The sequence below is a fragment of the Mustela erminea genome, chromosome 8 (assembly GCF_009829155.1).
Source record: "Mustela erminea isolate mMusErm1 chromosome 8, mMusErm1.Pri, whole genome shotgun sequence".
Taxonomy (NCBI): domain Eukaryota; kingdom Metazoa; phylum Chordata; class Mammalia; order Carnivora; family Mustelidae; genus Mustela; species Mustela erminea.
The window spans coordinates 27,993,841-28,018,547 of record NC_045621.1 but is presented as its reverse complement, the minus strand read 5'-3'; the positions used below and the strand labels follow the sequence as shown (position 1 = coordinate 28,018,547).

The following is a 24,707-nucleotide window of genomic DNA, read 5'->3' as shown; positions in this document are numbered from 1 at the left end:
TGCTCTTGTATTGAATAGTATTTCCTTGTTAGTGCAAATAGATTGACCGCTGCCTTTTCTAGGTGCTACATGATAGTCTATTGTACCATTAGTTGTGGTTTAATTATTTCATATTTAAATCTTTAATCCATTTGAATTTTGTGTATATGTATATGGGAGTGGAGTGAATTGGGAATATAACTTAATTTTCCCCCAGTAAATTTGCAGCTATCCTAACACCATATATTGAATAACCCATCTTTCTTTTACTGTCTTGAAATGTTGCTTCACAACAGATTGAATGCTAGATTGACGATGTTGAGAGGTAGACATAGCAAAGTCTTCAGGAACCTGTGAAGGAGCTTCCTGCTTCCGCTGGACCAGCAGTACCAGCTAGCCTGGTGATCCTAATTCTTCCTTGGCCATGTAGCTTGCTCTGCACAGGCATAGGAAAAGGACTGACCTGGGTGCCTGGGTGGCTCAGTGGTTTAAAGCCTCTGCCCTCAGCTCAGGTCATGATCTCAGGGTCCTGGGATCGAGCCCCGTATCGGGCTCTCTGCTCAGCAGGGGGCTTGCTTCCCTTCCCCTCTCTCTGCCTGCCTCTCTGCCTACTTGTGATCTCTGTCTGTCAAATAAATAAGTAAAATCTTTTTAAAAAAAGAGAGAAAAGGACTGACCAATATTCCCTAATTCTTTTATTTTCAGGTACACAGAAATCCTAGTTTTGCAATGAGAACTTCTCCTTCTTCCTTTTCCCCTTTCCCTTTTCCTCCTTCCCCTCCTCCTCCCCTTCCCCCTCCTCCTCCTCCTCCTCCTCCTTCTTCTTCATCTTTTATAAGGCTATGATAAACCTGCCTCTTATCCCCATCTCCCCTGAAGTCCTTGAGGTACGTATGGCGTTATGTGCCACGCGGCTTGGGAGAAGACTCTTCCCACTAGCATTCCCTCCTGGGAATCTGGAACAGGAATGTCAGAGACAGACACAGAGACAGAGCTGGTTTTGCTTTTGTGAAGTGTTCCACTGGTAAAAATGAGATGATCTGGGGTGGCCTGTGGTGAATCAGTGTTAATTTAATTTAATTAAAAATAAAAAATTATTATTATCCTTACTTACATTTACCAGTTCATTATAAAGGATGCAACTGGGGGCGCCTGGGTGGCTCAGTGGGTTGAGCCTCTGCCTTTGGCTCAGGTCATGATCTCAGGGTGCTGGGATCAAGCCCTGCATCAGGCTCGCTGCTCAGCAGGGAGCCTGCCCACGCCCCGCCCCGCCTGCCTCTCTGCCTCCTTGTGATATCTGTCAAATAAATAAATAAAATCTTTAAAAAAAAAAAAAGGATGCAAATGAACAGCCAGGTGGACAGGCAAGGTCTGAAACGGTTCTGAGGCAGGAACTTCTTGGTGGAGTTGGGGTGCACCACCCTTGTGGTGGGTGGATATGTTTACCAACTTGGAAACCTGTTTTAATTTAATTTAATTAATTTATTTTTTAAATATTTTATTTATTTATTTGACAGAGATCACAAGTAGGCAGAGAGGCAGGCAGAGAGAGAGGAGGAAGCAGGCTCCCCGCCAAGCAGAGAGCCCCAGGCGGAGCTTGATCCCAGGACCCTGGGATCATGACCTGAGCCAAAGGCAGAGGCTTTAACCCACTGAGCCACTCAGGCACCCCTAATTTTAATCATTGCATATTTATTTGAACAGGTATTAGAAAGACCGCAAACTCACACAAGAGAGCCACAAGGCTAAAGTGGGTATTTAACTTATGATACAAATTAGTCAACTTAAAGAAAAACATAGCACTTGAATGGACGCGGGACAAATGCAGCAGACGATCTGAGGATGATTGAAATTTGGAAAATCCCAAATTAGATGATAGTTGAATCACTCAATCAGTCAAGAGTGCCTTCAGCTACTAGTAACAAGAACCAAACTCGTAAGAGTTTAAACACATTGCGGGATTTTTGTTGTTATTGTACACATACTATCCGTTCGTGTTGGTTCCAGGGTTCATTGCAGTCCGAGGGTGAACCAGCTCTTTGTGATTCTTCTGACCTTCTCTTCATGGTCCCGTGATGGCTGCTGTAGCTCTGGCTCCCACAAGCAAAAGGAAGAAAAAGGAAGAGGTGGCACCCAGCAGCATCTTTCCCTTTTGTCAGGAAAAGCAAGAGCTTTCCTAGCTAGGTTCCCAACGCTTCTTAAGTCTTCCCCTTAAGCGTCTGCCAGAACCACACAGGAGGCCACTGCTAGGTGGAAAGGAGGCTGGGAACGTGAACAGCAAACAGGCATAGTTGCCTTTGACCCTGTTCTTCAAGCTGAGCTCCTTGGAGTGAGGAAGAACGGGTGTGGGTTAGACGAGTGCCATGTCTGCCATGTGGGAACGCATGGCCAGGCAGAGCGAAGCAGAGACAGGAGGCCATATGTCCCCAGAGAGAATGCCGCGGTAGGGAGTCATGTCAGGCTTTCAGCTCCGATGCCTGAATGACAAACTCTACTTCATTTCCTGCTCTTGCAAACTGGTGAGATTGCCTGTTGTCTCATTTCCATAAAGTCTCCTTCAACTTGAGCTGGTGGGAGTGGGTTTCTATGACTCCTTAGAGCCGTGAGCAGACTTTTTGACAGGTCTTCATGTGTGTTTCCTCATTTGTTCCTTAAAGCACTTGCTGTCATCCTTATCCGAGAACATAAAGAGGCTCTGAGAGGTTAGGCGGCCCACTTCCCTCTTCTTCTGATCCCAGTTTTCTGGCAATTGGTATGCCCTTTATGCCGTCTCTGTCGTCTGAGGAGGGTCACCTGTGCAGGAGTGTTGATTCCGTAAACAGCATCAAAGGCCAATGAGAGATGGGGTATCGTCCAGGGCCTGCCAGGTCACCCAGGAGCTCTGTCCCTGGCTTAAGTCCAGAGGCAGGATGAGGCCTGAATCTGTCAGGCATCTGCGTTTTGAAGACTCAGGGAATGTTTACTTTTTCTGCTTGTCTATTTTCAAACTTTATGCCTGTAATTTATTGTCCTGATTCTTGTTTAACATGGTTGGAAAATGTGAGACATCCAAGCGACGGATTTGTGCGAGAAACGCAAGAGAACATGAGTGCACTTGGGAGCTACTGTTCTTCTTCTCACGTCATCGTCTCTCCTTGGGTGACCTTCGAGGGCTGGAGCTCACCACTCCCCGGACAGTGCTGGCTATCGAGATAGTGATTCATCTGGTTAAGCAGAAGTCATTATCTCCTCTCTCTCAACTTGACCTTTCTCAGCATTCCCTATCTCGTTAAACGGTATAATAGTCTGCACAGTCATGCCCGGAAGTCACCCCCACATGCAAACGCTCGCCACATTATTTAAGATCAACCAGGCTGTATGTAATATGCCTCATCTCCTCTTTCCCCAGTGCCTCAGTTCTGGCCTTAATCTCCTTTTGGAGGGCCGGGGACACCATCTCCTGGACTCATTGTTTTCTAAGCATGTTAGAAACCTGGGGTGATTGTTAATTATCTGGATTCCCAGGCCTTGCTCCTACACTCTGATTCAATATGGCTGGTGTGGGCCCTGGAATCCATTGGCTTCACAATGATCCCAATCAGTTCTGGGGAGTAGTGGGTGGCGCTGGAACCAAGCTGTATTCCCTGCCTTGGGGCGCTCTGTCGTCAGTCTAGCCCTCCTCTGCTGTAGAAGTAGCTTCCTAAAATGGGCCCATAGCTCTTAATCAGCAGCACAAAACCCAAACCAGCTGCAAGCAAATGGGCCATGATTTAGCCACTACCTTCCTCTCCAGTTTTATCTCCTGCCATTCCTGGGCTCTACTAGTAAAAACTGTTTGTCAATTTTGAGGATCCCATTTCTTTACTTTTTTTTTTTTTAAAGATTTATTTATTTGAGAGACAGCAAGAGAGAGAGCTAGGGGAGGGAAAGAGTTAGAGAAAGAATCTCAAGCAGACTCCCTGCTATATGTGGAGCCTGACTTGGGGCTTGATCTCAGGACGTTGAAATCATGATCTGAGCCAGTATCAAGAGTTGGACCCTTAACCAACTGAGCCACCCAGGCTCCCCAACCCATTGCTTTTTCTGTGCTCAATGCCTTTGCCGATGTTGTTCTTTCTTCCTGGACAGCCCTCCTTCCCCAGGTTGACCTGGAAAACTCCTATCCATCCTGTAAGACACAACTCAAGTGTTCCTTCTTCTGTGAAGCTTTCTTTGCCACCCTGGTAACTCAAATATATGTTTCTTATTGCAACCATCCCACCGAATTCTCCATTTCAGAGACTGTGCTTAGCTCACAGGTACAGGTGGCATTTGCTTTTCTTGCGCAAGAGGAAATTTAGTGAAAGCACATAGGGCAGTTTCCAGCAAGAAGTATTCCCATTCTTTCCCCTGCATGTAAACTCTAGAGAGTTTCTCACTCCTCTATCTGTTTACATTTACAATGTCAGTATACTGGAGTGTGTAATAAAAGTCATCATGGATGTGGTGCACACTGTGTGCTGGAGACTTTGCATTCACCAGTTCACTTTATCCTACAGACAAGAAAATCAAGGCTCAGAGGTGAACTAATTTGCCCACGATCACAAAACTGGTAAGTGGAGGGATTGGTGCAATGCTAATTCTACCTCTTTCAGAGATTTCTTTAACAACCATTAGGATATGGGGTATGTGTCTCAGACAAAACATCCCTGGACCAGGGGGTGCAGGAAATGTAAATGAGTGAAGCAGGGTAGGCTTGGGGCAAGAAGGTAGGGTAGGAAGTGTGGCAAACTGGACAGTGTGCACCCTGCTTAAAAGAGTGCTGAGACCAAGGGCCAGCTGACCCCGTCCATGACATTTTATTGTGAAAATTTTCAAACATGCAGCAAAGTTGAAAGAACTTTACAGGGTATGCCTGTATACCTACAACTGAGAATCTACCATTAACATTTGGCTTGCCCTCTCCTTGTATCTATGCATCTAGCCATCCCTGTATCCATTAATCCATTTTGCTTTCTTGATGAGTTTCAAAGGAAATTGCAGACAGTTGTGCACTTCTTTCTAAATATATCAGGCTGTAGAGCATGAACTAAAGATCAGTATTTATAGTTTTTCTTCTGAGTAAAATTCATAGGCAACAAAACACACAAATCCATAGTGTATATTCACTGAGTTTTGGCAAGTATGTGCTCCTGTATCATCCAAACCTCCATCAATACAGAAAACATCACCACTATCCCTAAAGGTCCCCTGGAGTCCCTCCTGTTTGTCTCTGCTTCTGTCCCTACTGAGGTAGCCACTGCTCTGATTTTCTTTCTTTCCTTTCCCTTTTTCCCCTATTTTGCAGCTTGTTTTATATACAATGCCACCTTTCATCAGGTCACTAAAGTTAACGAGACAATAGGCAGAAATCGCTCTACAAAGAGAGGGAAAGCACCAAATACCACCTTCTAGAGAGAACCCACAGTTCAGATTTATTTGGAGCAAAGAAAAAAGAGATTTAGATCATCCTGGAGGAAACAGAGCCATACGTTTGGAATCTGTACTCAACCCACACCTGCAAGGAAGACAGTATCCTGCCCAAACCACCGATCTGCTGCATGTGTCTACTGTTGGTCTAATACCAACAATTATAAACAGAGAAGCGCAACTAGTCTTTGGAACAATCCTTAGAGCGCTCTAGGGCCAGACATGACATTTCATTTATTACACTGCTGCTTCTCGTTGCATACCTGGGCTGCCTCCTGGAAATGTCATTTTGGATATGGGAGGTCTTGAGACCCCCTCAGGAGTCTCTCCCTTTATGGTACGGGCCACCCTCTTGCGTGTAACATCAAGGAAACCTTGGACGTCTAAGTAGTTTGCCATCTTGATCAGCTTTCAGAAATTCTTGGTCCCAAACAGGGATATCATCTATTCGCTTTGCTTTATTGTCATCCTTCTCAGGGGGCATAAACCACTCCATGACTGTTTTTCATATTGTTGTGTCAATATTTGGTAGGGGAGCTGGGTCATCGTCCCCTCCCTCATCCATTCCCAAATCTCCCAATGTGGTCGTGATAATCACAGACTGGCTGGCAATTTCAACATCAACTTCAAATATCTCTCCATCAGAACCCTGCAGCATCATGGAACGCACAGCGCTCAGTCTCAGGGAGGCCAGAGACCGACAAGGGCACAGTGGCCTCAGCAACGAGAAGAGAACAAGACCCTACCAGATTATTTTCTCCCATAGATTAGCTTTGCCTGTTCAGGAACCTCACGAAAGCAGACTCGTCACAGCGTGTACTTTCCCTCAGCTTGAAGTTTTAAACATTCATCCGTGTTGTTGAGGGTTCATCCCTCTAAGTCATGGACAATCTTCCACTGGTGTTCCACCATGTGAACAGACCAGTTTGTTCAGCCATCCTCCGTGTGGGGACAGCTGGGCTGTTTCTAGTCTTTGGCTCTTATGAATAAGCTATTAATATTTTGTATAAATATTTTTGTGAGTGCATATTTGCGTTTCTCCTGGATATATTTCTAGGAGCAGAATTGCTGGGTTAGAGGGCAGGAGTGCGTTTAGTTTTAGAAGGAACTGCCAGACCTTTTTACTGAGGGGTTATATCCTTTTATACCCGCCACCAACGATGTAGGACACTCCCACTGCTTCGTAGCCTTTGTGTTCTTCACGGACATATTGCTCATTTGTATCTCTTCTTTTGTGAAGGCCTGTTCAATTCTTTTTTTTTTTTAAAGAGATTTTATTATTTATTTATTTGAGACAGGGAGGAAGGGCAGAGGGAGAGGGAGAAGTTCGAGCAGACTCTGTGCTGAGCACAGAGCCTGACATGGGGCTCGATCTCAGCTCCCTGGGATCAGGACCTGAGCTGAAAACCAAGAGTCAGACACTCAACCGACTGAGCCATCCAGGTGACCCCTGCCTGTTCAGATCTTTTGCCCATTTTTTTTTTAGTAGTCTTTTGCTCTTTTTATTATTGTTTGATTTCTTGATATATCCTGGAGACCAACCCTTAGTCAGATATACGTTTCACAGTTGTTTTCTTCCAGACAGTGGTTTATCTAACCTTTTTCTTAATGGATGAGCAGAAATTTTTTGATTTTGATTAAATTTAATTTAGCAAAGACATTTTTAAATGGTTATTGCCTTCTTTGAGTTGTGCAAGAAACTTTTTGCTTGGCCTTGAGTCATGGAGGTATTCATTCATGTTTTCTTCTAGAAGCTTCACAGTTTTAGCTTTTAGGTTTAGGCTGGTGATTCATCTCAATATAATGTTTGTGTATGATGTAGGGGTCAAGGTTCATATTTTTCCCATACCTCACTATCCCAGCAATAGTCTGTTTGCTAAAAATTTCCTTTCCCTCTCTGACTGCTTCGGCACTTCTGTTGAAAAATCAGATGATGGCATGAGTGTGATTCTGTTTCTAGGATCTCTCTCCTGTATCAGTGTCAGCTGATTTTTGCCATGGGCTCAGTATTGCCATACTTCCCAAATTTTAGAGGACAGCATAGAAACTTTGATGGTTTTTTAATGTGAATGAGTCTAAATTTTTAAACGTTAAAAACCAAGTCTAAATTTAAATGAACAACAGACAAAGAGATCAGCTCCATGTGGCTGAACAAACTCTTTGGGTGTGCAGGCTTGGGAGCAGGAGTGATGATTTCAGGAGGAAGCTGGATATATGTATATTCAAGTATAAATCGAGGGCCTTATCTTAAGTGATAGAAAATGGGAGTGTTCGCCGGGCGGGCAGGTTTCAGTAGTCGGTGATGGAATGAGAATTCGCTGCTGGGGTGAGATGAAGTGGGGGTGTATCTGTGGAGCTATTTGGAGTTGTATCTAGAAACAATACAGGCGGAGAGGGCCATGTGCGAAATGAGGAGATACCAGCATACCCTGGTTTACAGTTGGGGGCCTGAGAATCCAGGCATCTAGACAGACTACTGACAGGAAAGAGACAAGAACCAAGAGGGTCCGGGTGAGCTGATTCGGAATCAAGGGCCTGGAATGCGGGGAACTAAGAGGGACAGTTCCCTAAGCCCAGGCCCAGAAAGACGACTTGTGGAATTGGCTGAAGGCCTCTTCGTCTCTCTGGGTGGTGGCTGACACAGAGCAGCTAGGAGATGGACAATTCCAGACGCAAGAGCTTCAAGGAAGACTCCCAGCAGCACCTCCTACTCGTCATCCCCAAGTTCAAGTTCCTAGTTTTTAACAGGCTAAGATTACATTTTATACATTTAAAAATTTCAACGGAAACCACTTCACATGTTTCTTTAAAAAAAAAAAAGATTTTATTTATTCATTTGAGAGAGACAGAGAAATCGAGAGCAAGCAAGAAAGAGAATGCATGAGCAGGGGGAGTGGGAGAGGGAGAAGCAGGCTCCTTGCTGAGCAAGGAGCCGGACTTGGGGCTCAACCCCAGGACTCAAGACCATGACCTGAGCTGAAAGCGGACGCTTAACTGACTGAGCCACCCAAGCGCCCCCATATGCTTCAAAAAAAAAAAAAAATTAAAAATGATCAATGAAAAGTCTTTTCCCACCTGTCTCCCATCTGCCCAGTTCCCGTCTTCAACCCCTCCACCCCCAGGCACCATTTGCGTAGTTTATTTTTTACCACAACCAAGGACACTATTTTGGCAGCCGTGTCTGTCAGACAGAACGTCGGGCATGCCGGCTGGGCCGCGCAGGGTGGAGCTCGCTGCAGTTGGTGGTATGTAAGAAAATAAGCAAGCCCACGTTAAAGCCGGTTGGTACTTCATTAGAACTTGCTAGAACCTTGCTTCATGAATATGTAAGAGAGCGCGATCAGGATAGGAAATCATCCTCCTTAGAGTGTGCCATGGAACTTGCTATGGACTACATTGTGTCTCCTCAAAATTCCTATGGTGAAGCCCTAACCCCCAATTTCATGGTATTTGGAGGTGGGGCCTTTGGGAGGCAACTAGGTTTAGCTGAAGTTATGGGGTGAGGCCTCTGTGATGGGCTTTGAGTCCTTAGGCAGAGAGGGAGAGACCAGAGCCCTTTCTCTGTCACCTCTGCGCAGACACTGTGAGAAGGCAGCTGTCTGCTGGCCAGGAAGCTGGGCCTTTGGTGCTGGGCACCTTGATGTCCACCTACCAGCAAGGCTACGCTGTTTTGTGACAGCAGCCTGAACTGCCTAAGATGGGGATCTGGCACCAAAAAGTGAGCTCTGAGAAAACAGTGAGGAGATTTCCAGTTCTTTGAAATATACCTTTGAATTGTTTTGCCAAGAGCATCCCGGTGTGCTGTATTTGAATGTGCGGGCTCACACCGAGAGACCGAGAACCACTGGTCTGGTGGAAGGGTCTGTGGGGGAAGCGGAAGACCACAGGGACAGGACTCTGAAGTGCTAGAAGCCGGAGAGAAATCAGGTGGCCTATGAGCACAAGGGGCGATCAACTTCAACTGTGCTCACACTCTTGCCAACCACTAAACTCTCCTCTGGGAGGACTTTTGAGGGGTGAATGAATGCATGTGAAAGGATTTGCAGACCTTCAAGGGTGATGTTGGGTTCTAGATGTTGGCTGCCTGACTCAGCTTCTTTGGGGTCGAGGGTATTTTCAGTGAGATGATTTCATTTTGGGTCCCCACTGTCATTTGTTCTGCTAGGAGGGGAATGCTGCCCTCTCCTGGGCTGATCTTGCAACCGCAGCCACTGCCCCCCCACCCCGTGTAAACCAACCACCCCCCCAACCCCCCAACCCCCCAGCATCGGAACCCTTTCTTGATTTCAGGTGTTGTCAGTATAGCTAAGGGTCTCAGGCTTTGCTAAGTCATTTCTCACAGCCACGGTGGAATCAGTTTTCCCTTCAGTGCTCTATCCCAGTGGTTGGAGGTGAGAGAAACAGAGGGCAAGTTACTTGGGGGTCTCCTAGCCTCTAGAAATGGAATCCATCCTTCCCCCCCTTTCTCTTTTGGTTTTCTTTCTTCCACCACTCTATCCCATCCTAATCACCAAGCTGTCTCCTAGCACTTGGGATACAGTGATCTAGATAGGTAAGGATTTCTGCCTTCCCCAAGCTTATAGTCTAGAGACATTAATGGTAGTATATGTAATACATACGCAGATTACAGAGGATGCTAGAAGTAGTAAGTGCTGTGAGTGGAGAAAAATGTTTGGGAAACAGCATAGCCAGAGACATCAGGAATGCTAGGGGAGGTGGAATTGTGAATAGGTGCACAGAGTGGGCCTAAGCGAGAAGGTAGCATTTGAACAAATTCTCAGAGGACATGGGGAAGTTACCTGTGGGAGGTCTGTAGGAGAGCATTCAGAGAAGAGTGGGCATTGGAAGTAATGCTCTAAGGCAGGAGCCGGGTTAATACAGCTGGACCAGAGCTCCAAGTGGGGGAAGGAGGAGGATACAGTTAGAAGATGCTATGGGCTGGATTATGTCCCCTCCCCCCGATTCATATGTTAGAGTCCTGCAGTATGTCAGAATGGGACCTTAGTTAGAAATAGGGTTGCCACAGATGTTAGTAGTCAGGATGAGGCCACCAGAGGGCGCCAGAATCCAACATGACTAGTGTCCTTCTAAAAAGGGGAAATTTGGACACAGACACTGACGTCCAAGGAGAGAGTGTCATGTGGCGATGAGGGCAGAGATTGGGCTGATGTGCCTACAGGCAGAGACAGGCCAAAGATGGCCAGCAAAGCAGCGGGCGCTAGGACAGAAGCCTGGAACAGATTTTCCCTTGCAGCCCTCAGGAGGAACCAGCCCTGCTGACACCATTGTCCTGGACATCCAGCCTCCAGGACTGAAAGACAGTAACTCCCTGCTGTGTGAGCCACCCAGCCCACTAATAACCAGGGATGGTGAGGCAGGATCAGGGTGGGGGTGGGGAGTGATGGGGCAGGACTTAAAGGATTTTGGCTTTTTTCAAAAGAAGGGAGTAGAAGAGCAGGAGGACTGGGAGGTCACTTCAGGAGTCTAGGTGAGAAGGGAAGGGCGTGGGGGGTCAGAGCATCAGTTGTAAGGGTGATGAGAAAATAGGAACTGGAATGCATTTTGGTAGAGCTGACAGAACTTTCTGGTAGATTGAATGTTCTGTGTAAGAGACATACAGGTGTCGACGATGAGTCAACAAAGTGGCCCGAGCTCCTGGAAGGACAGAGGGGCCATTTAGTGAGGTAAGATGAAGATTCTAATCTGCCTCTTCATTCCCCTCCACTATTTCGTTCATTTTTTTTTTTAAGATTTTATTTATTTATTTGACAGAGAGAGATCACAAGTAGGCAGAGAGGCAGGCAGAGAGAGAGGGGGGAGGAAGCAGGCTGCCTGCTGAGCAGAGAGCCCGACGCGGGACTCGATCCCAGGACCCTGAGATCATGACCTGAGCCGAAGGCAGCGGCTTAACCCACTGAGCCACCCAGGCGCCCCTATTTCGTTCATTTATTTCAAATATTCAACCAATATTTACTTGGTGCCAGGGCTGGCTGCAGCACCCAGTGCAAAATAAGAGCGTGGGACCCCTCATTCCAAAAGCAGGAGAAAAGCTTGTTTCTTTCTTCTATGATCATTCTCTTAACTGGACTCTGTTGTTTTGTTTTGTTTTGTTTTTAAGTAGGCTCCACGTGTCACCCCAGTGCGGGACTTGAACTCATAACCCTGAGATCAAGACCTGGCCTTACTGAAGTGATGGAGCCACCCAGGTGCCCCTAAGGATAGTCTCTAATGGACTCCATCTTTTTAATTTGCTATTTAAGGCTGTGCTCCCAGAGGCATAGGGCCCCTGTGGGGTGGGGGAGTGGGGGGGCTGAGCCCAAGGAGGCAATAAGGGTGGGACAGCTTGTGAGCTGAGCTCCAACCCCTGTCGCGCTCCCCTGTTGCACCAGACTTCACTCAGAAGACACCAGTTCCAAGATGAAGTTATTAAGAAGTTCAAGGCAGCGGACCGCAGAGCATTCTGCCCCCAGCTCAGGGCTCCTCTGAGCGTAGGACTCCGTGTGGCTGCGCTGGTTATCCACCCACTTCCTGTTTGGCATCTACTCATATGTGTCACACACTTTGCGGGACACCAGGAATGCAAAATAGACTCCTTTATAGTTCCTGTCTTTAAGGAGGGGCAAGGAACGAAGGGATGGTGTATGAATCACTACTCTGTCCCAGAGTCTTGCCTGTTCCCAGCCCAGTAGGAGGGAAAGACTCCTAAAAATGATTCAGTAACACAATCTGGAAACCAGCACAGTGGAGAACCTGGACGGGTGACACAGGAGGGGAGGGGAAGGAGGACGCAGGGCATTTGGGGCTGGAGGAGTTGGGAGCTCAGTGGACAGGAGATTTAGCATCCTGAGTGTCTGCTCATGAGCCTAGCCGGACGGGCAAATTGGAGTGGAGGGGGGGGAAAGGACCATGAGAGGGTTATTTACCGGGTTCCATTTATTTATTTATTTGTTTATTTATTTATTTATGGTGAAAATGGCTACGTATTTTTTAAAAATTGCCAAAGTCATGCTTATTTGAGAAATTGGGCAACATCAAAAGGTACAAACAAGAAAGCCACTCTCTATAAGCCCCCCACCCAAAGATAACCGCTGTTAACGTTTTGACTTTCTTTCCTATTTTTCCCCTGTGTGCCTACACACATTTATTACAAAGTGTTATCCTGCTGTACATTCTGTTTGCTAACCTGCATTTGCCCTTGACATCCTATTATAGGTACCTTTCTGTAACATTAATTGTGGCTCTCCGTGTTGAGTTTAATGGACACACGGTGTTCCATTTTATAGATCTACTGTAATTTGTATAAAAGTTTTGGAAGCGTACTGAAGTCATTATGAACCTGTGTTATATAAACAAGCCTGTGATGAGCTTTGTCTTCCCTGCCACCCTCCCTTCCATTCCTCACATTAGGTGGGGTTTCAGGGTCAGAGGGTCTGCACTGTTCAGTGTGTTCGATGCATATTCTCCCAACAGGACCGTGGGTGAGGGGTGCCTATGTGTATCAGGTCAGCAAAAGGTGAATGAACATTTATTATCTGCCAGATACTGTGCTAAGTCCCTTACATGTATTAGCTCATTTCATTGATCCTCATGTCAGTTCTATGAGCTAGGCACTACCTTTCTTCCCATTTTACAGATGAGAACGTGAAGGCACTGAGCCTTGGAAGGGCACACGGCTGACCAGGGACAGGGCTGGGATCTGCGGCGTGGTGGTCGGGTTCCAGGACCCGCACTCTACCTCAGTTCATCATCACACAGCACCATGAAGCCAGGATCCTGATCCCAAGTTTTATGGATAAGGATTTTTTTTTAGTCTTTTTAAATCTTAATTTTAATTCCAAGAATAAAGATATTTTGATGCACATTAAGAAACTTACCCAACGGAGTGCCTGGGTGGCTCAGTGAGTTAAAGCCTCTGCCTTCGGCTCAGGTCATGGTCCCAGGGTCCTGGGATCGAGCCCCTCATCGGCTCTCTGCTCAGCAGGGAGCCTGCTTGCCTTCCTCTCTCTCTGCCTGCCTCTCAGCCTACTTGTGATCTCTGTCAAATAAATAAATAAAATCTTTTAAAAAAAGAAACTTATCCAAGATCATAAACCAATAAAGGAAGGCCCGTATATGAAGCACCATCTGTCTGACTCCAAAACCGAGATCTATGGGTCCTTGATGAAGATGTCTGAGTTCATTCGGGAGTGGGTTCTCAGACTGGTTTTTAAGTGCTTACTTTCCGAGGTTCCTCTTTGATTTCTGTTAGGCCTCGGAGGTCTGCACCTGCCTAGATCATACCTGTTAAGTCCTTGCTCACCCTGACTCTCACAGCCCGGACCCCGTGAGGCGCTGACATTCCCCTCCCCCCTCTCATCCTGGACCACTTGTTTTCTAGAACTCTTTCAGTGGGTCACAGTTTTGGTTGCCAGTGACAGAAAACTCGGCCTAAACTGGTCTTAACAGTGAAGAACTGAAAAGGACTTAGGGAGGTTTGCCTCTGGTTTGTTCAGGACTCTGGTTCCGTTTCTCGGTGATTCTCCCAGTTCTGCCTTCCTCTGTGTGTTAGTTTTGACTCCTGGTCTGGTTTGCCATTGATGCACCAAGATGGCTTCCAGCTGTAACTAAGACGCCATCTTGGCTTTTCCGTTGTCGCCAAACAGCCGTCCCAACCTTGGCTCTGCGGGGACCATCTTAGGTCACATATTTACCCTGCACCTGTCACTATGGTAATGCGAGTGATCATGGGGGAGGGGGTGAATCCTCTCCTCCTCCTCCCCTACCTCTATTTTGGTCCCCAGGTCCAAGCAGACTCTTCTGCAGGACCGTGAAGGGAGGCCAACGTGGGCATCAAAGCTGACAGAGGGATGGGATAGATACACATCCAGCCATGCTGTGCTGCTCACACGTTCTTGCATATGAAGCTTCCATTTTCAAATCAGAGTGGCAAGAAGGGGCCTCCGCATTTTGCCAGAGGACTGGCATTCAGGCGACACATGTCATAACAATCTTGATGGCACTGGATGTTCCGCACAGAATAGAAACATGCTTTCCTGCTAGGAACATCACAGATCTGTTGAAGAGGGAGCAGTTCTAAGTGGGAAGGTGTGGTACGGAGGATCTGTCGGGTGGGCGGACTTGCTGGAACATTTTCAAGTGGGTAACATTTTCTTCCAAGCTCATGCCTTTTCCCTCCCGTGAAATGCTCTTGCCTTTCTCTCCTTCCAAGAAGAGGAGAGTCCTTTTAACTCTTCTCCTCCAGATCACCTTCCCACTGGAGACCTAAGCTACCGCCGTGGCCGCCTCCACAACCACCGAGAGGGACTGCTTCTCCTTTACTCCCTGGGCCGGAGGGCGGGCCAGACCCTTCCCTCCTACCTCAGTCCTTCTTTGGATTAGGCTGGAATGTTGGACTGACTGAAGTCAGGGCTTAAGAAAAGCAGAAGGGTGTTATAGACAAAGAGGGAATTAAAATACTAGCTAGAGCAGCTCCTGCCCTGGTCTGTCTCCTTGGGTCCCTTGCAAGGATGTCCTCCTGCCCGGCGACTACCACCTCCTGATGGTAGACACTCTCTTTCTCCATGGTCTCTGCTTACACTAGCATATTCCTAGGCATTTGGCAGCCAAACCCCACCGTCTGTTCTCTCCTGTGTTACCAGTCACTGTTTACCGCCCCAGAATTACTTTTCCCCTAGATGATTAATAAGGGAACGTCCATTCCCTTCAGGGACTCCCCACTTCAAGTCCTTTCTGGTCTAGGCATCAGAACACAACAGTCCAACACCAGTAAAAGCAAAGCGTGGGTGGCCCCAGGGCAATCGTCTCCTGATGAGCATGACTTAGCTTAGAAAACACGCTTGTCAGTGGCAGAATTTATGCACGGGGTTGTGGGGAGGGCATGATTAATGGGCATTCATGGTAGGGGCAGACTTTATACTGGAACAGATCGATGCTAACTTTAAACTCTAGAGGATGGTCGGAGAAGAACGAGGCCAGGCAGACTGGCCTGGCAGTGTGGAAGTGAAACTTTCAGGCACACCTCATCTATGACTGTGTGGGCAAAAGCAACAGACACTCTGAATCAGGATGGTGACCTGATCCGTGAATCATGGCAGGTCTGTCTGATGTTTCTTCTACAACGATGGATTGAGCACCTACTCTGTTCCCTGGCAGAGGATTGGAAGGTGGAGGAGAGAGGGTCTCTATTCTTTAGAAGCTCATGGGCTGGCGGGGAAGGTTGACTTATAAGTGTGTCATTATAATGCAGGGTTCGTGTTGTAACAGACGTGGTTACTGTACCAGAGGAGTAAAGCCAGGGGACACACGTTAACTGCTGGGAACAGCTGAGCCAGGTTCCTAGAAGACGTCCTTCATTCTGGGAGAGGAGCAAGATGAGCTTCACCCCAACTCCTCTGGTCACAGATTGGCCCAGCTCCAGTGGTCTCCCTGGGGTCCCTGCCCCCAGCCTCGGGCCATTCTAATCAACCAGTAGTTGAGAATGGTTGTGTTGATGTGTTGGGGTGGGTGGGTGGGTGGCGGTTTACTTCTCCCTCTGATCTTCATGACTGTCTCCAGCACTCCCGGGAGCCACCCCAAGGAAGCCTGTAGGAGAAGGAAAAATTGTGTGCTTGTTGTCCAAACGCAGCTCAAGGACAGCCCTCCACTTCCTTCCCACAATAATGTGTGGGGTGTGGCGGGCCCCCAGTCCCTGCTAAGTAGGGGGGTCTCCTACGAGAACTGCCTACAGTGGACTTCTTCTGAAGTATCTACTGTCAAGAATAAAATCCTCTCCCCTTTATTCATGTCCAAGCAAGTCAGAAGCTTTCAAAGGTGATCAAGGGAATTTAAGGGATAAACAAGTAGACATGAATGCAAGAAGAAGAAAACAAAAGTAGTTATCCATGTGCAGAATTCAGATAGTGGACCCTTAACTCCATCTTCATGTCTGGAAGCCCTGCTTGGACATCTGGGTGCTGGGAGTCTCCGAAGCCCCGCGGTGCCTTGACTTCACTCTGTCCTCCAAATACGGACATGGGCGGGGCTCAGAGAGGAGGTGTGCTGTGACGAAGCTTCTCTATTTCCCTTTATTCATCAAGTTTCCTCCGACTGTTAAATCCCTCTGGTCTCTGAGCTCCAGCCTTCTACAGTTGGACACACCTGGCGGGTGCTTCAGGTAGGAAGCCACCTCTGTTGCCAGGACTTTCTTTGGGGAGGGAGACTTGGTTTGACTGTGTTTTAGAAAATGCATCCATGGGGCTCCTGGGTGGCTCAGTGGGTTAAAGCCCCTGCCTTCGGCGCAGGTCATGATCCCAGGGTCCTGGGATCGAGCCCCGCATCGGGCTCTCTGCTCAGTGGGGAGACTGCTTCCTCCTCTCTCTCTCTGCCTGCCTCTGCTGACTTGTAATCTCTGTCAAATGAATAAATAAAAATCTTAAAAAAAAAAAAAAGACAAAAGAAAATGTATTCATTTCTCTGGGACCTGAAGACTCTTGGCTTCCTGCCTCCTCCTTTGTGACCACCTATTCAATTCCGATCTCAGAGGGGGCTGTGGTTGGTAACAAGGGGGCCACAATCTTGTCACTTCCTCCTTTCACGCCTCTCCCTTTTTAGGGGGGAAAGAGGCTTGCATTTTCCCAGTCTAATGTTTATTGCTTTGCCCTCAAATGCTGTCTTCTGGAAAAATGCAGTATCAGCAGGCAGAGAACATACTAGAATGTCTGTATCGGAATGAACTCAGAGAACCTCAGGCCTGCAGGGGACTCAGGGGTCATATACTCTGTCTCCCTCCAGTGGCAGAGGAGAAAGCAGAAATCTGTAAAGGTAAAACAACCCCCTCAAGGTCACGCAGCTTATTATTGATAAATCAGCATAGAGTGAGGACTGGATCCTACCCAGGATTGGTAACCTTCCAAAGGTCTTCAGACTGTTTTCTGGAGATCTTGGGAGTTCTGGGGGCCCCACCTTAGCAGCTATGTGGGTGGAAATGTCAGCACCCCTTCCTTCCCAGCAGATGAATTTTTGTTGGATTTACACGTTGGTCTTTTGGTGTGATTTTGCTTCAGCAAAACCTTTCACAATTTGGAAAAATATTTGAACACTGCTGATGGTTCTGTGGATGTTTAGGGGGAACAAGGATGGGGACTCCTCTCTAATGACGATGCTATGAAATCGACCTCAAAAGAAGTTCAAAATAGAGGAGAGGGAAGGGCTTCTCCTGTTGCCAAACCAACAGAGAAGCAAAGCTATTCTGATAACTATTCTCACATCCTTGATGAGTGATTTCAATCTGAGTTACTAAATCACATTTCTTTCTCTTGAATCTTTCGACTAGATTGATCCATGATTTTCTCAATGGAAAATCTATGGAATGACACCGATGAGTGGTATGACGATGAATTTGGAAATTTCAGTGGCACACCACCCACAGAAATATATGGTCCTTGTAGGATAGACACTGAGTCACTCAACAAGTATGCAGTGGTGGTCATCTACGCCCTGGTCTTCGTGCTGAGCCTGCTGGGAAACTCCCTAGTGATACTGGTTGTCCTATACAGTCGGCTCAGCCGTTCAGTCACTGACGTCTACCTGCTGAACTTGGCCATAGCCGACCTGCTCTTTGCCCTGACCTTGCCTATCTGGGCTGCCTCCAAGGTGAAAGGCTGGATCTTTGGCACACCCCTGTGCAAGGTGGTCTCGCTCCTGAAGGAAGTCAACTTCTACAGTGGTATCCTACTGCTGGCCTGCATCAGCATGGACCGCTACCTGGCCATCGTCCATGCCACACGCACACTGACCCAGAAACGGCACTGGGTCAAGTTCATATGCTTAGGCATCTGGGCACTGTCCCTGATCCTGTCCCTGCCCATCTTCGTCTTCCGCAGGGCCATCAATCCCCCCTACTCCAGCCCGGTCTGCTACGAGGACATAGGTGCCAATACCACGAGACTGCGGATAGTGATGCGGGCCCTGCCCCAGACCTTCGGCTTCCTCGTGCCCTTGGCGGTCATGCTGTTCTGCTATGGACTCACTCTGCGTACGCTGTTCCAGGCCCACATGGGGCAGAAGCACCGGGCCATGCGGGTCATCTTCGCCGTCGTGCTCGTCTTCCTGCTCTGCTGGCTGCCCTACAACCTGGTCCTGGTCGCAGACACCCTCATGAGGCTCCGGGTGATCGTGGAGACGTGCGAGCGCCGCAACGACATCGGCCGGGCCCTGGACGCCACCGAGATTCTGGGCTTCCTCCACAGCTGCCTCAATCCCTTCATCTATGCCTTCATCGGCCAGAAGTTTCGCCACGGACTCCTCAAGATCATGGCCTTCCACGGGCTCATCAGCAAGGAGTATTTGTCCAAGGACGGCAGGCCTTCCTTTGTTGGCTCTTCTTCAGCAAACACTTCTACCACCTTCTGAGCCCCTGGGCCCTGCTGGAGCACCTCGGGGCACCTCCCGTGCCGTCAGCATCCATCCTGAGCCTCATGTCCACTAGTTGTTTCCAGTCTCTGTGTCAAGGCAGCTCCCGGCTGTGGTTACAGGAAGCTACTGGGGCCACGTCCTTTTCAGGCCCATTGGACGGGTTAGAAAGCCTGCCCTCGTTCCCCACGCCTCCCTATACTTCCTATGCCAGCTGCTAGAGCTCAGTCCATCCTAGCACTGAGCTCAAGCACTCTGGTGTCTGGGGCAGTTAAAGACATTCGAAAGGCATCCTTTCAGGTGACGACAGAAAGTTCCTACCACGGGGAGCCATTAGTGGCAAACAGCAGTCGTTGCTTTCCTGACTCTCCCTTTCTTGCTTGCTGGCAAAGCCCACCTCCCTTGAGGGAGGCCGAGAAGGACAGACAGACTCCCTTAGCTAGGAGAGGCCCTGTCATCCACTTCTGACTAGTAAGGTTTCAGGGCAATAGTGTGCTGGTGAAAAGAAGTCCGGGTTTGTAGCATTTCCCAAGTTGCCTGGGGCAAATGTTCCCACCAGGGCGATGTCAAAGGTTTTCATGTGTTTAGCAACTAGCTCACAAAAATTTAGGAAATGAATGGGCTGCTTTCACAAGCAGGTACAAACTGGCTTCAGGACACCATTGCTTAAGAGGAAGTCTGCTGGGTCCAGGGACTCCTGGGAAGTATTCCTGATTTAAAAAGAGAGAGAGGCACACCCACCCACATGTCCTTGGTTCTTGCCTTTATGGTTCTTCCCAATATGGTTGTGGGATATGATGTGACAAAGAGGCAAAAATTGTGCTCAACACATTTGGGCAGATGGAGTGGATGAGAACAAAGAGCCTAGAAGGAGACCCAAGCAGGAATGGTCAATGATTTTCAACAAGGGTTACCAAGAATATTCAGTGGGAGAAAGGATAGTTATTCAACACATGGTGCTGGGCAAACCAGTTATCCACATGCACAGGAATGAACCTATTCCCTTTCCTCATACCATATACAAAAGTTAATTCAATATGAGTGAAATACCTAATGATAAAAGCTGAATCTATAAAACTCTTCGGAGAAAACATAAGGAAAAGCTTCCTTTGGTTTGAGGTTGGAGATGGAGAGAAGTTCAGAGATGAGCTTTAGATCAAGGTTGAGAGTAGATCCAGGGATGAGGTTAGAGTTGGATGTGATGTGGCCGGGAGCCGGAGATGTGGTGGCAGCTTGGGACAGGTCAGAAAAGGATGGGTATCGGGAATAGAGGGAGATCCAGAATAGGGAGAAGCTGGGGCTGGGGTTAGTGAGATTCAGGGAGGCGCAATGGGGTTGGGACCAAGTATGGATGAGGTGTAGGAACGGCATGAGTGTGTGAGTGTGGTGGGTCTCTGGGAGAGATGTCAGAACTGGAGAGAATGTTAGGGGCTACTGTTGTAGTCCAGTCAGTGGCTGGAGCAAAAAGACATCACTGGTAGAGTCACCATTTTCTGGGGAACATTGTCTAAGGTGCTTTTCTGGGCACCAGGATGGTGGTACCTTGGCTATCTAGCCAAGGGTCTCCAAGTGGTTTGATGAGAAAGGAGTTAGGGCTCAAGCCCTAAGAGGTAGATCTGATTCAGGAAAGAAGCTGGAAGAATGCAGAAGTCCAGGGAGGAAGGCTGGCAAATGGGTCTTGGAATCTTCCTTTCTTTTCCTCCTTCCCCTAATTTCCTTCCACCTCTCAACTGTGAGCTTAAATGCCCATCTTCCTCCACCTTCTGCTGTCCCAAAGATGACTCTGTCAGGGGCTTCAGTAAGTGAATATGGATCCATATTGGGTCTGGGGAAACACAAATGACTCAAATACATCTGAAAAGATGCTTGGCCTCACTAGTAACCTGGGAAATGAGAATCGAACACCAATAAAATAACTTGGAATTGTTTTAAACAGGGAGGGATATATAGTTGATTCTCAAACGAATTGTGTGGGTCCACTGATAATGTGGATTTTTAAAATAAATACAGTAGTATAAACCTATTTTCATCCTGATTTTTAAAAACTTTAAAGGCAATCTACTCCTCCAACATGGGGCTTGCACTCCCTACCCCAAGACCCATGGCATGGCCCACTGACTGAGTGAGTCAAGTGCCCCTTCATGATTTTCTCCAGGTCACTCTATTGTAAGAATATAGTATATAGAACATACAAAATATGTGTTCATCTATGTATGTTATTGGTAAGGATTCTGGTCAACAGGAAGCTGTTAACACTTAAGTTTTTGGGGAGTCAAGAGTATACATACAGATTTTTGATGGTGTGGTGGGGTCCATGTCCCTAACTCTCTGTTGTTTAAGGGTCAACTGTAGTCAGAACTCTCTTTGAACAAAGGCAACATTGTTCCATTAGAGTTTCAGTGCAATGTGTAATTCTCCAGTAGAGCTCAATACATAAATGATTGGGTTTCAGATCTGTAACAATGTCGGGATGTGGGTGCTGAAATAACAGGGAGTCCTGAAATATCAAAAGCAAGTGTTTCAACTACTAGATAGGGCAAGGTCAAGGAGATGGTTCATCTCAGAGAGGGGATCGGTGTCCAGGGTGAGGTTGGGATCAGGGATGGGATGCATCTTGACAGGGAACTGGGGTGTCAGAGATGGTAGTGAGCCAGGGATAGGACTAGGTTAAGGATGTGGGGAACCTCAATGATAGAGTCGGGGACAAGGATTGGGATGTGAATGTATGTTCTGTTTGGTGCTTGCTGTTCATAAGTTTTGAAAATTTGATTTGGGGGCACCTGGCTAGCTTGCTGGAAAGAGTATGTGACTTTTGATCTCAGGGTGGTGAGTTTGAGCCCCACCTTGGGGGTAGAGAATACTAGAAATGAATGAATGAGTGAACAAGCTTAAAATAATAAATTATATAATGTTTTTAAAAAAAGAAAATTTTTTTGTAGGCTAGGTTAACATTTTCCAGACTCCATGTAATTATGTTGAAATATACTATTTTCTCCTACACTAGTTATCTGTCTGACAAACCGTGGCCCCTCACCATCCTTTGCCCAGTCCAGCAAAAAAGATTAACTGAGAGTCCAGGTTTTATTCCATAGGGGTTTAAGGTGGCCTCTTTCCCTGCAACTTGCATTTGAACTAGGGAATTTCAGAGGAAATGAAATGACCACCTCCTCTTTGGTCTAAGGGTCTTTCCTGAGATGTGTCTTCTCTGAGATGACCACTAACTGAAAAATCATGATGGATGACAGACTTTGCTGTTTCCACGCGGAAGATGGAGTGGCCATAGATCTCTGGGTTTGGTCCTTCTAGAAAGCCACACGTGGCTAATGGTTATGTTCTCACCACAGTTGCTTTTATGTATCCTGGGACTCTGTTTTTAAACTCAAGATCCTTTTTCCAGCCTTGAGAGTAAACATGAACTTAAGAATTAAAAATGTATAAAAGAAACAGAATTTTTTCAGACTTTCTTAAATTAGTTTTTTAATCAAAATATTTTATGTACATTGTTTAAAAAAGTGAAATAGTTTTATTAAGCTTATAGTGAACATCAGCAGCAACCCTCTTGCCACACTCCCTGCAGAGAAGGAAACAACTTTCAACTCTGATAGTTGTTTCATTTAATAGTGGTGTACATATTTCTAAATATGCTTATTCAGCTGGCTTTGATTTTTTTCTTCCAGTTTTAGATATCATTTATTGACTTTCTCCTTTAGCTTCTGAGGATTTAACACTTTTTCAAACTCTCTCGGGCAATTACTCCTGTCCAAGCAAATACTGCCCCTCCCATTCTCCCAGGACAGATAACTATGTTTTCTGGTTAAATCAACATTCAATGTTTTTGTTATAATGACTATATAAGAAATAATTCACAGTTGGATACAAAGTTTGCATTTCCTCTCTTTGTACAAGTTCTGTCTTCCCTGGAATTAACAATAGGATTTTCATCATTACTTTTTATTACATCATTCTCAAATGTCTCCCTCAATACCTTCACATTCATCAGATAATCTATATGTATTTTTTTTCTTTCTTGGGCACCTCTCTCTGGAGCCTTCATAGTCCTGTTTTCAACCCGGACAGGTTACTCTTCAGACCTATGCTTTTTTTTTTTTTTCTAAATTGCTTTAACTACATTACCAGATTAATTTTAGAATCTGATAGCCAATTTCTATATTACCCTACTTGGATTTTAATTTGGTTTATGTTGAATCTGCAGATCGATTTGGAGAAAGCTGATATCTGAACAATATCGAGTTTTCCAATCCCTAGCATGGTATCTTTATCCACTTTTTCTCATCTCTAATTTATCTAGGCAATGTTTTGTAGTTTTCAGTACACAGATCTTGTACATGTTTGTTAAATTTATCCCTAAGTATTTTGTAGTTATTTGGATGTTATTATAAATAGTATTTAAAGTTTTTTTTTTCAGGTTTGGTTGTGTTTTTTGTTGTTGTTTGTTTGTTTGTTTGTTTTGTTTTTTGCCAGTGTATAGAAGTATAATTGAGTTCTATGTATTGATCTTGTATTCCAGGAGCTCAGGAAATTCTCTTATTAGTTCTAGTGGTTTTATTTCTAAAGATCCTTTTGGGTTTTATACGTAGATAATCATGTCATCTGAGAATAAAGACAGTTGTGTTTCTTACTTTTTAAAATGTCTTTTATTTATTTATTTATTTATTTATTTACTGCCTTAATTCGTTGGCCTCTAGTATCTCCAGTACCTCCAGGTACCTCTAGTACAATACTGAAAAGAAGTTGTGAAAGTGAACATCCTTGTCCCGTTTCCAGTCTTTGGAGTAAGCATTCGGTCTTTATTAAGTCCTGAGGTTAACCTTATGGCTAACCTTTATCAGGCTGACGAGGTTCCTCCTGTGAATGGGTGTTAAAATCTTCCTCTTTCTTTAAGTGCTTACAGGCTTTGTGCCCAAAGGCAGATTACTGAGCTTCCCTTTACCACTTTATAAAATGTGGATAATAACAATGTTCAGCTATTTCCTATGGAGATTAAATTAAATAAGCACACATACACACCTATGACATTTAGAAGAATGCCTAGCATACAATAGGTACTATATAAACGTCATCAATAAAAAGTAATATTTTGGTTTATCCTTTATTTTACTAGATTACTAGACTTTGGTAAGGAAGGATATATGGGAAGTAACTTTGGAGACCTTGAATTTCAAAAAAAGCTTTAAAAAGAAAAAGATTTCATCTATCTATTTATTTATTTGGGGTAGAGAGAGAGGGAGGAGGAGTGAGAACAAACTGGAGTGGGGGGGCAGAGGGAGAGGGAGAAGCAGACTCCTTGCTGAGCAGGGAGTCGGTCGTGGGACTCGACCCCAGGACCCTGAGATCATGACCTGAGCCAAAGGCATATGGTTAACTGACTGAGCCACCCAGGTGCTGCCCCCAAAAGCTTTTATTCTACTCTTACACTTGATTGGTATTTTGGCTGAGTATTGAATTCTAGGTTGGAATTAATTTTCCTTCAGAATTTTTCTGTCTCTTAATTTCTTCTAGCTTCTAGGGTTGCTTTGAGACTGTTGATGCTATTCTAATTCTTGATCTGTTCTATGAGACTGACTCCTAGAAACTTTTAGGGGGCTCCTAGCTGGCTCAGTCGGTAGAGTATGTGACTCCTGCTCTCAAGGTTGTGAGTTCTAACCCCATGCTGGGTGTGGAGATTACTTAAAAAAGATAAACTTTTAGGATATTCTCTTTATCCTCTTAGTTTTAGAAATGCACAATGATGTGCCTTGGTGGGGGCTCTTTTCTCATTCATTTTGCTGGTGAATCCTTTTAATCTGGAAACTCAGGTTCTGTGAAATTTTCTGGTATTATTTATTTGATAATTTTCTACCCTTCATTTTCTCTATTTTCTTCTTTCTAGGATTCCATTTACTTGGGTGTTG

The 24,707-nt window shown here is 46.1% G+C and overlaps 1 protein-coding gene across 1 annotated transcript; it reads left to right on the top strand.

Moving 5' to 3' along the window:
* The first annotated feature begins 821 nt into the window (after positions 1–821).
* LOC116597043 (C-X-C chemokine receptor type 2-like) lies at positions 822–19,225 on the top strand. Its single transcript, XM_032354318.1, has 3 exons — positions 822–866; positions 16,338–16,558; positions 18,267–19,225. Exons 1-3 carry the CDS (start codon positions 822–824, stop codon positions 18,793–18,795), a joined length of 795 nt encoding a protein of 264 aa, XP_032210209.1. The 3' UTR covers positions 18,796–19,225.
* Positions 19,226–24,707: the final 5,482 nt, after the last annotated feature.